General features: G+C 39.4%; 1 protein-coding gene across 8 annotated transcripts in view; it reads left to right on the forward strand.

Annotated features, from left to right (window-relative positions):
* The window catches only part of CRACR2A (calcium release activated channel regulator 2A), a 221257-nt gene that overhangs the window by 92080 nt on the left and 116594 nt on the right, over nucleotides 1-12583 (forward strand). For all 8 annotated transcript variants that reach the window (XR_003568605.1, XR_003568604.1, XM_027856428.1 and 5 more), the window contains one exon: nucleotides 8488-8599. Coding sequence is in view for 6 of the 8 variants with exons in the window: in XM_027856428.1 (XP_027712229.1) it covers nucleotides 8488-8599 (112 nt within the window). In the remaining 2 variants the exon portion in view is untranslated. The remainder of the gene's footprint in view (nucleotides 1-8487; nucleotides 8600-12583) is intronic.

The raw sequence follows: 12583 nt of genomic DNA on the forward strand, positions 1-12583 counted from the left end.
GTGTTCTCTTGGTTCTGCTCATTTCTCTCTTCATTATTTCATGCAAGTCTTTCCATGTTTTTCTAAAATCATTGTACTCAACATTTCTTATGGCACAGTAGTATTCTATCACAATCATATACCACGACTTGTTCAGCCATTCCCCAATTGATGGGCATACCTGCAATTACCAGTTCTTCACTACCTTAAAGAGAGCTGTTATAAGCATTTTAGAACATACAGGTTCTTTTCCTTTTTCCCTAATCATCTTTGGAAATAGACCAAGTAATGGTATTGCTAGGTCAAAGGGTATAGGTAGATTAATAACTCTTTGGGCATAATTCTAGATTGCTTTTCAAAATGGTTGGATCAATTCACAATTCCACCAACAATGAATTAGCATCCCAACTTTTCCACATCATCTCCAACATTAGTCACATTCCCCTTCTATCATTTTAGCCAATCTGGTAGTCGTAAAATGATATCTCAAGGTTGTTTTAATCCACATTTCTCTAATCAATAATGATTTAAAGCATTTTTATATGACTATAAATTGTTTTGATTTCTTCATTGGAAAACTGCCTGTTCACATCCTTTGACTATTTGTCAATTGGGGAATGACTCATATTCTTATAGATTTGATAAAATTCCTTATATGTTTTAGATATGAGACCTTTATCTATAAACTGTCTATAAAAATTTGGATACATGACCTAGATATAAAGAGAGATTTTATGAGAAATTTAGAAGAACATGGAACATATTACTTATCATACTTATGTATAGGTGAACAATTTATGAATAAACAAGAGATAGAGAGCAAAGTTAGGTGTAAAATGGATAATTTTTATTACATTTAATTAAAAAGTTTCTGTACAAATAAAACACATATAGCCAAGATCAAAAGGAAAGCATGATTGAAGATTTCTAAGGGATTCACAGACATTGTAACTTGCCAAACTCCAAAGAACAGTTTTATAATGGTGGCAGATTATTAGATGCATGAAAGCCTCCTTCCCATTGCTGATTCATCCAGATATGTTCGTAAGGGCAGCTAGGTGGAAGAGTGGATAGAGTGCCAGCCCTGGAATCAAGAAGACTCATTGTCCTGAGTTCAAATCTGGCCTCAATTTTACAACCAGTGTCTCTGATAAGGGCCTCATTTCTAAAATATACAGAGAACTCAGTCAAATTTATAAAAATACAAATCATTCCCTAATTGATAAATGGTCAAAGAATATGAACAGGCAGTTTTCAGATGAAGAAATTAAAGCTATCTATAGTCATATGAAAAAATGCTCTAAATCACTATTGATTGGATAAATGCAAATTAAAACAACTCTGAGGTACCACATCACACCTATCAGATTGGCTAACATGACAAAACGGGAAAATGATAAATGCTGGAGAAGATGTGGGAAAATTGGAATATTAATGCATTGTTTGTGGAGTAGTGAACTGATCCAACCATTTTGGAGAGCAATCTGGAACTATGCCCAAAAGCTATAACAATGTACATACCCTTTGACCCAACAATAGCACTTCTAGGTCTGTATCCCAAAGAGATCATACAAATGGGGAAAGGACCCACATGTACAAAAATATTTATAGCAGCTTTTCCTGTGGTGGCAAAGAATTGGAAATTAAGGGGATGCCCATCAATTGGGGAATGGCTGAACAAGTTGTGGTATATGAATGTAATGGAATACTATTGTGCTATAAGAAATTATGAGCAGGCAGACTTCAGAAAATCCTGGAAAGACTTATATGAACTGATCCTGAGTGAAGTGAGCAGAACTAGGAGAATGCTGTAAACAGTAACAGCCAAGTTGTGTGATAACTAACTTTGGTAGACTTATCTCTTCTTAGCAAGGTAATGAAGGATCCAAGACAACTCCAAAGGATTGATGATGGAAAATGCTATCCACATCCAGAGAAAGAACTATGGATTTTGAATGCAGATCGAAGCATACTGTTTGCCTTTTTTTTTTCTCTTTTGTTTTGTTTCTTCTTTCTTGTGGTTCCTCCTATTGGTTCTAATTCTTCTTTTCAACATGACTAATGTGACAGTATGCTTAATAGGAATGTATAAGTAGAACCTATATCAGATTGCACGCCATCTTGTGGAGGAAGGTAAGGAAGAAGGGGGAGAAAATTTAAAACTCAAAAGCTTATGGAGGTGAATGTTGAAAACTAAAAATAAATTAATTTTTAAAAAATCTGTCCTCAAACACGTATTAACTATGTGACCCTGGGCAAGTCCCTTAACCCTATTTACCTTAGTTTCCTTATATGCAAAATGAGCTAGAAAAGGAAATGGCAAACCACTCCAGTACCTTTGCCAAGAAAACCCTTAATGGGGTCATGAAGAGTCAGAGGTGACTGAAAAACAACTAAACAACAACAACCAGATATGTCTGATTCTTAGACAGATCTCAATTCCTGACAGTGAAACATAAGTTGTTAGCTGGTGGTAGTGCCCTAAGGAAAGACCCTGGATCTTATTTAAGTAATTTTTCATCTTTCTTGGGTGGAAGGGGAATAATCAGGGGAGAATGGGGATATAGAAAAGGACATGAATGGCATGATGACTGGGGTATCCCAGGATGAATAAATTTGAGAGCCATTGACCTAATAGATAAAGCATAGAATTGGCGATCTATTATTTCCAAGTCTACAAAGATTTATTGTTTCCCAATTGCAAACTGAACAAGTATCTAGGCCCTCCTTCCTGCTTACCCCCATTAGTTAAGAAGCATACATATTGACCCTCCACAGAATATATATAACACTGAGTACCTAGGGGATATTGTGAGGTTAAGTTGGGTAATATATGGTTTTACATTTCCTTAGAAGGATGATAGATGTGAGATAATAAAACTGGAGATTAAGGGTCTTTTGCTTTTTGTTAAAAAAGAAAAATAGACCCTTTAAACATAATCTCCTTGATGGCAAGGGATGTTGTTCTGTTTTGTTTTCTCCCTTCAGAATTTTGTATTCCCAGCTCCTGTTACAGTACCTGGCATGGTTTTTTATCCTTGTCCTCTGTTTTCACTGGGGTGAGGGAAGATGCATGTGGAAACCCAGGTCTTTGTGAGCCGAAGACTGGCCATCTATGCAATCAATAAGCATTCATTAAATGCCTGCTTTATGCCAAATACTCTGTATAGGGATTTGGAGACTACAATGAAACAACCCCAGCCCTGAACAAGATTATTTACATCCTATTAGGGGAAACAACATGGATATATGTGGATATACAAAGTAAATGCCAGACGATTTTCTGGGGAGAAGCACTAACAACTTGTTGTAGGGAGGGAAAGGCTCGCATGGCCTTAGGAGGTGGCATTTAAACTGAACTTTAAAGGGAGCCAGGGATTGTGAGGGACTGAAGTGAGCAGGGATTTCATTCCAGATATGGAGGACAGCCTGTACAAAAACACAAAGGGGTTGTATGTGAGGAAGCTAAAGAAGGCCTCTTTGGCTGGACTGAAGAGTACATGAGGAAGAGTAATGTATAACAAGCCTGGAAAAGGGGACTGAGATAGACTTGGCAAGATTTTTAAGGTCAAACATAGGAGTTTATATTTTATTCTAGAAGAAACTGGGAACCATCAGGACTTATTTAGCAGAGGAATCTCTTGCAGTAGCACTTTGGCAGCCATGTAGCTTTTTGAGTGCAAAAAATTATCAATGAAAGCTGAAGAAAGTAGAATTATTTAACCCGAAGAGAATATTAAAGGGACACTCAATAGTAATCTGCAGGTATATTAAGATGCATCATGTGGGTGATAAGCTACATCTGGCATTCATCTCTACTGATGAAAGAAGCAGAAAATAAACTACAGCAAGAAAGATTTGGATTAAGATATTTGGAGAGAGTCGTGAGAGTCAATATTAGAAAATAATTGAATCAGTGGCAGCAAGGGCACAGATACCTTTCCTGGTGAGCTGTAGACTAATGTCAGTGTGATGGTTTAAACGAACGTATGTTCCTCAAAGTAGAAGAATGGACTCAATGACCTCTGGAATGTCCTTCCTTCCAAGTATTGTAGGTGTACATCATGATGTTGGAGATAACGTTTAGAGAACTAAGGCAAAGGAAGGTGTGGGTGGGGACTATCAGAGCTATCCTTGAAAGGAGTATGGCCCGAGTTGGGTCATGTACTCTGCCTCTAACATAATGATATTTGGTTTAAAGGCAGTTAATAAATTTCTCCCTCACAAAATAAAGCCTCTCCCTTTTCTAAATATCCTCTACTCACCCTCCAACATGGCTTTTAAGACAGATGGTTTATGGATTATAGATAAAATCAGAAATTCTTCTGGATGCCAAACAGATGCATGCCTACAATCTCTGCTTCTCCCTTGTCCTTCTCTCCCTCTTTTAAAGAACATTCATATTTAATTTAATTCTTCCAAATGGCTTCCCCATCAGCTCATCTTCCCATTCTGCTATGCATCACAGTCTCTCTTAATGTAGCTACCTGCCAAATTAAATTTAATGGTTGATCTGCTAGAAGATGGCCACAGGATATTGCCAAGTGCTCTTGCATCTTGTTTTTATGGACTTTCACACCTGCTAGTTCTTTTTGCTTTATTATTCAGATGGGTATCACAAGAGGTATTGCCCCCCCCTTTTTTTACCCTATCTAACAGCATCATAATCTCTCCCTCTATTTCATCATAAGTCACTTTCAGTATCTCTGGGAAAAGTATAGGTTTCCCCTATGCCTTTGGGTGAGGGATGGGTTTGGGTAAAGAACTTTGTGGGAAGAAATTCCTCTTCCAAATAGACAGAAGAATGTTATGACACCAAGTTTGTTTGAACCCATTTGGAGACTGATAGATTCATAAGTATAATAGTTTCATGTGATTGACAGCCATAGGGAACCTTAGAAATCATCTAGTCCTCCTCTTACAGATGAGGAAGCTTGAGTCAAGTGACTTGCATGGGGTCCTCTACCTATTCAATGGTAGGATTAAAACCCAGGGCACCTGACTGAAAACCCAGTTCTCTTTCCACTTCACCAAATTTCCTGGTCAGTGGCTTATGTTGTGGCTGTGCATATCTACTCAACTCTGCCTAGGAGCAATAAGAAAATTAGGCGGCAAGCCAGGGTCTCTGCTGCTTTGCTCTCTGTCCCTTCAGGTAGGCCCCATTTGAGGAGATTCCAACAATTTGGACCAGAGCTGACAGCCATTCTGAAACACTGAGCCAAATCTTTGTTTATTCCTCCATGGCCAGTCTTCCACAGCCATCCAAATGCTTATTCCAGTGTCCATCCTTCTAGCTTTTAGGTCTTTCCCTTTTGGCCAATTCCTCGAACTTCTTTATCAAAGGGAGGGGAGATGGGGAAGCTGGAAAACAGAGAGGTAAGAAGGAAGTTACGGCAGAAATTTATGTCTGAACACTCTTGCCTGCACCCTATTGTTCCACTATTATTGTTGTTGTTTGCTTGTTTCAGTCATGTCCAACTCTTTGGGATCCCATTTGGGGTTTTCTTGGCGTAGGTACTATAGTGGTTTGTCTCCTTTTCCAGCTCATTTTACGGATGAGGAACTGAGACAAACAGGGTTAAGTGACTTACCCAGGGTCACACAGCTAGTAAGTGTCTGAGGCCAGAAGATGAGTCTTCCTGACTTCAGACCCAGCACTCTATCCACTGTGCCATCAAGCTGCCCCCATAAAGAATGTTACATTTGGAATGAGAAGACCTTGTTTTAATCCCAGCTCTTCCACTTACCCATGTAACCTTGGGCAAGTCATTTGGACTAGACCACCTCAAGGTCCTTCCCAGCTCAACATCTAAATATATGATTCTGTGATCTCTGATTGAATGAATCCACACAGCTAGACTGAGATGAGGACAACTGTCCAGGAGAGAGGGAACTGAGGGACAAGACCCTAACCCGGAGTGCTCTGGAGAGTCTGACACTCTCTCAGGACTCCCTCCAGAGCATAGCTTCTGCATCTTTTTGATGTCCTGGTACCCCTTTGCTAGTCTGGTGGAGACTAGGGACCTCTTCTTGGAATGTTTGTTGCCTAAATTCATAATGGAAGGAAATGCTAGGTTTCATTTCACTGTTAGTGAAAATAAAGATGTAATCTGTCTAGTTCAGGGACCAAGGGTGAAGAAATCCTGCTAAAAGCTGGTGGAATTTGGGACTTCCCAGGACTTGGTCCTTGTGGATGAGTAAAATCATGTTAGTAACTAGCAATACCTTCCGGTGGTTAAATTCCTCATTGTAATTCCTCAATTTCAGCTCATACTTTAATTACAGCTATATAGTTTATATACTAGTTTAACAGAATTAGTCTTAAATTCAGAATACTTGAATTCTGGTCCCAGATCTGCCACCGTATGGTCTGGAATAAGTCACCTTCCCCTAATTTTCCTAATTTGATTTGGATGTGGGTTGTACTAGATGATCTCTGAAGTCCTTTCCAGCTCCAACAAGAGAGCAACGTGGGAGAAGGGAGAGAAGAATGGCCACAAAGACAAATTTCTTCCTTTCCCAGCTGTTCCCAGTGATTATGAAGCCAGTGGGATAGGAGGGACTGGAGGAGGAGGAGGAGAGACCTGGGAAAGAGGGCATAGGGAGAGGGAGAGTAGATGGAGGATTTTTTTCACTGAGAAGAATTAATGTAAGTGGGCAACAACTGTGTAGAAGACCTAAGCCACTCAAAATTATCTCTCCTGCCAACTTTGACTCAAGGTTACAATTGCAGGGCCTAGATCAATATAAATATAAATTATAAGTTGTACAGAGAGATAAATGCAAGTGTTGTGAGGACTTGGAGTTATGTGGAGACCTAGATTCTAATGGAGTTAGTCTGAGGAGTTTTCACAGAAGAAGTGTTTCCTGGTGCAAGGGAAGAGAAATGTTAAGGGGGGACAGTAATTGGAGACTGTAAATGGGCCAGCCTTGGGAGAATGTCATACATGGTGAATAAGACACTTAGCCAACTTGCATTATAGCATGTAGAGCTTGAACGAGAGTTCAAAGTCATCTCACCCAATATACTTCATCTTATATTTGAGGATGCTAAGGCTTAGAAGGAAGTAGCTTGCCCCAGGTCACTTATATAGGCAGTAAGTAAAGCCAGGGTTGGAATCTAGGTCTTCTGACTCCTGAGCCCACATTTCTTCCAGTATGCCATATTGCCATATCATCATTCACTCATTTATTCCCTTGCTTCTCTGAATTTTTCATATTGGTGACTTCTTACAGCACAGTAATAGTCTGTTATATTTGTGAAACAAAGTTTAGGTGACCATTCCCCAACTGATGAATTTCTAATTTGTGTCTAGTTCAAAGGTTCATCTCTACTTCACCCTTATCATGATCTATCCTCATAGTTCCTACCCTTTTTCTCAGTTCATCACCTCTGTTTGAGCTTCATTTCTCTTGCTGCCCAGTCTTGACCCACTATCAGCTATTTAAAAATTGTTCTTTTCCAAACAATTTCCATACTACCAACCCCAAAATCTTCCATCTATTTTTCCAGAATTACTCTGAAACAGCTAAAAACTGCTAGAAATCAATAAATTGTGATGATTGATTAGTTCACTATAAATTTGTGCTGCTCTCACCTAGACCCCAAGCTCTGCATACCATTCCTGTCACATTTGCCCTCTCAACTATAACAAAACTTTTCTCCTCTGCTCATAACTTGTAACTCTAAGACCTCCCCTCCAGTAAATGACCTTGCCTTCTTATATCTATATCCTTAGGAGGTTCTGTGATTTCATGAATGTGGGTACCCATCAGTCCAGATGGCATCTCAACTATGTCTTTTCATACTATGTGATTCTTGTCCATGTCTTTTTAAAAATACCCAATAGAAGATCCATCCAGTGTACTGGAGTCCCCCTTTATGGTTCTTTGAATTTGTTGGAGACACCTTTGTAACAGGTTCCCCCTGTTTTGTCTGGCATTCGTGTTACATGGCTGGCACACTTCCCTTTTCTTATCCTAAAAGACTGATGTTGTCTTTCAGGCTACTTCTAAAGCAAAAACTATCATTAGGGCACGAGAAAAGTCTTCATCAAAAAGGACTTCCAAGAACTGACCTTGAAGTGTGGAGTGCAGAAAGAATAATGCATTGAGAATCAGGATTCCAGAAGGGTTGGAGTCCCAACTCTTTCCTTGACTATCTGCTTGACCTTGTACACATTATTCATTGCTCTGGACTCCAGATTCTTCATCATCAAAATGAGGGGTTTAGATTGGGATTTGGCCTTTTCTGGCTCTAATTATCAGTTCACTATAAATGTCAAGCATTTATGATGGTGCCAGGTATGGGGCTAAGTGCTAGGGATATAAAAGAAAGGCAAATAGACTATAAGTCTAACTATCTCTAGGAAGGAAATAGTTTCTGGTATGTGGGATGAAATCAGCTAAAGTTTAGGCCAATTGATAGTGGACCCTTAAGACTCTCCCTGGTCAGCCCCCAGTAGATGTGTTCTTCCCTGTAACAAACACAGTTTTCATTGCTTTCAGCGACTTCACAATGAGTTGCCTCTCAGCTTGGAGGATCTGGAAGATGTGTTTGATACCCTGGATGCTGATGGCAATGGCTTCCTGACTCCAGAGGAGTTCACCAGTGGATTCAGTGAGTCCCCAAATCACATATCTATCTGCAGATTCTAGATTCTCTCAACTTGTGAGAAGAATGAGAACGTGAAGAATAACTCATGACTCATATTCCTGCCCAGTGATTCAGGGGCTCATGGACCAAGGTTGTGGTTTGTTTAGGCTCCTTCACTTTTCTTATTCCTCTTGCTTGTTCGTTGCTACCCATCCTTCAAGGGCCCACTGAGTCGCCACCTCCTCCATGAAATCTTCCCTGATTCTTTCAGCTGTTTAGAGCCTGGTCCCCCACCTGAACTCCCATTACATGGATGGTAGGATTATCAAATTTAAAGGTGACACAAAATTGGGAGGAATAACGGATCTATTATATTACAAAGCAAGGATTCAAAAGGATCGCAACAGACTAGAAAGATGGAGCAAATTTAATAGGTATATATGTTGTCAGTCAATAAACATCTATTATGTGCCAGGTACTGTGCTAAGTCCTGAAGATACAAAGAAAGGTAAAAGACATTTCCTGCTTTCCAGGAGCCCATGGTCTAAGGTGAGAGACAACACGCAAATAACTATGTACAAACAAGACATATGCAGTATAAATTGGACATAATTAACAGAAGGAAGGCACTAGAATTAAGGGAGATCAGGAAAGGCTTCCTATAGAAGGTAAGATTTGAGATGGAACTTGAAGGAAGTAGGAGGTGGAGATAAGGAAAGACATACTTGTACTGTCATCTACTGTACAGTAGAGGATGGAAGAAGTATGGCTAGACAATACTTTGTGTCAACTGGGGGTTTAAGCAGATTTCAAGTTCAATTTGAATTAGCAGTGTGACATGGCAGCCAAAAAACTAATGTAATCTTAAAGTGAATTAATAGAAGCACTGTCTAGGGAGGAAATAGTTCTGCTGTAGTCTTATCTGCTCAGGCTAAACCTGTAGCATCGTGCCCAGGTCTGGCAGAGCTGCATTCATTCAAGGAACCATATTTTAGGAAAGACGTCGGTAGCATGTCTAGAAAATGACAAGGAAAGCAAATGGCCTCAGGGCCATAGGATGAATGTTTGAAGGAAACGGAAATGAAATAGCTGGAAGAGAAAACGTATAGGAGACATAGTATCTGTCTTCAAGTATCTGCTGTTATGTGGAAGGGAGTTTAGTTTGGTCCTACAGAACAGAACTAGGAGCAGTGATGAATGGATGTTGAGGGAGTTACATGTAAGGTAAACCTTCCTAACAATTAGAATTGCCCTGGGCAGAATGGACTTCTGGAGAAGGAGGCAGTGTCTCCTCCCTAGAGGTGTTCAAATAACCATTCTGTATGGGTTTGTAACCATTTGTTTGGGACAGTGTAGAGGGCGTGAGTTCAAACTAGATGGTCCCTGGGGTCCCTGACAGCTCTGAGGTTCCGTGATTGAAGTGTCCACATTCCACTGCTTCCCTCTATCTGACATGATGGAGAATAGGTAAGGTAAACAGTTCGCTCCAGCTGGGGATTAGCTGAGAGTGGAGAGTCATGCTTAGGAAACCATACCATCATGTTCTGTTGTTGTTCAATTGTTTTAGCCATGTCCAACTCTTTGTGACCCCATTTAGGGTTTTTTTTGGCAGAGATACTGGAGTGGTTTACCATTTCCTTCTCCAGCTCATTTTATAAAGAAAATGAGGCTAAACAGGGGCAAGTGACTTGCCTAGGGTCACATAGTACATGTCTGAGGCCAGATTTGAACTCAGGAAGATGAGACTTTCCACCTCCAGGCCTAGCATTCTGTATGGTGTACCAAAAGCAACAAGCTTAAAGTCAGGAAGACCTGAGTTCAAATGTGGCCACAGATACTTACTAGCTGTATGACACTGAACAAGTCACTTAACCCTGTTTGCCTCAGTTTCCTTATCTGTAAAATGAGTTGGAGAGGGAAATGACAAACCACTCCAGTATCTCTGCTAAGAAACTCCAAACTGGGTTATAAAGAGTTGGATGTGACTGAACAACAATCATCATTTTACAACTAACAATAATACATGTAATTAACACTTTACACTTTCAAGTTGATGAGACATTTTCCTCTCAACCTTATGAAGTGAGACTACAAATTTTATCATTGCTGTTTTACAGATGAAGAAACTGAGTCTCAGAAAGCTTAAATGATTTGCCCATGGCCTTAGAACTAATAGGGTCAAAGCAAGTATAGGCAAGTATAGGCCTCCTGATTTTAAGTCTACTTTTTTGTTGTTGTCATTGTAAAAACACACTGTCAAAGGACAGTTGTTTTTTAGAACCAAAGCTATGACAGAAAGATTGGAGTGGTTTCTAGTGGATTTGTGTGGTTAAGGGCTTCTTAGAGTGAGGGACCTACATGCACAGAAAATCCACAAAGTCAGATCTGATCCACAAAAGTCAAAATGGTACAATGTATACCAAACAGGATGGGCAAATTCCTGTGATTGCAGACCATTGGGCAGAGTGTATGGGAGTAATAACCTCACCATATATAATTGACTATACTTATCTAAAGAGTCACAGAATGTCAAAAGCTAGAAAGAACCTTAGACATAATGTGTCTATATCCTTCAATTTACAGAGGAAGAAACTGAAGCCTAGAGAGAATGAATAATTTGTCCAAATTTAAATAGTCAGTGTCAGTCTGGAACCCAGACTTTCTCACTGCCTGGTCAGAATTCTTTCTCTTGCCCCAAAGTCCATGGGACAAGTGCAAAAACAAGTGTTGGGGCAGCCAGGTGGCAGTGCTGTGCCTGGAGTCAGTAAGTCCTGAATTCAAATCCAGCTTCAGATACTTACTAGCTGTGTGACCCTGGGAGAGTTGCTTAACTTCAGTTTCCCTCAGTTGCTTTATCTATAAAATAGGGATAATAACAGCCCCTACCTCCCAGGGTTGTTGTGAGGATCAAATGAGATATAATTTGTAAAAGGCTTAGAACAGTGCTGGCACATAGTAGGCATTATATACATGTTTATCATTATCATCATCATTACTAAAATTATTTTTATTCTTTCTTAAGCAACTACACAGCACCTTATAGCTCTCTTATTGTAGTACCACATTCTGCCTTGTGTTATAGACAGAATTAATATGTGTTATTATGGACATGTCTTATCTCCCATATTATATTATAATCTCTGTGAGAGTAGGTAACATGCATGTATTAGGAATAATGGACTCTTAATCCCCATATGACAAATGATCAAAGGATAAGAATAGGCAATTTTCAGAGGAAGAATTCAAACCGTCAATAGCCATATGAAAACATGCCCTAAATCACTAATAATTAGAGAAATGCAAATTTCATAAAACTCTGAGATGTACCACCTCACATTCATCTGATTGGCTAAGATAGAAAAAAAGCCAAGTGACCGATGCTAGAGAGGCTATGTGAAAAGAGGTATATTGAAACACTGTTGGTGGAGCTGTGAACTAGTCTAACAATTCTAGAAAGCAATTTGGAACTATGCTCAAAAATATATTAAGCTGCTCATACCCTTTGACCTTGCGATACTGCTACGAGGTATATATCCTAAAGAAAACAAAAAAAGGGAAAAGGACTCTTGGTGCAAAAATATTTATAGCAGCTCTTTTTGTTATGGCAAAACATTGGAAACCAAAGGGATGCTCATCAACTGGGGATGATGGCTGAATAAGCTGTGGTATATGTGGATGCAATGGAATACTATTGTGCTATAAGAAATGATGAAAAGGATGGTTTTGGAAAAACCTAGGAAGACTTACATGAAATGAGGCAAAGTGAAGTGAGCAGAACCAAGAGAATAATTTATATAGTAACAGCAATATTGTAAAGATAATCAACTTTGAAAGACTTGACAACTCTGATCAACACAATGACCAAGCAAAATTCCAAATGACTCATGATGAAACATGCTATCCACCTCCAGTTAGAGAAGTGACAGACTCATAATGCTGATCGAAGCATCTTTTCCTTTCTTTTCTTTCTTTCTTTCTTTCTTTCTTTCTTTCTTTCTTTCTTTCTTT

This window comes from Vombatus ursinus, unplaced genomic scaffold, assembly GCF_900497805.2.
Source record: "Vombatus ursinus unplaced genomic scaffold, bare-nosed wombat genome assembly UNPS02011431.1, whole genome shotgun sequence".
Classification (NCBI taxonomy): domain Eukaryota; kingdom Metazoa; phylum Chordata; class Mammalia; order Diprotodontia; family Vombatidae; genus Vombatus; species Vombatus ursinus.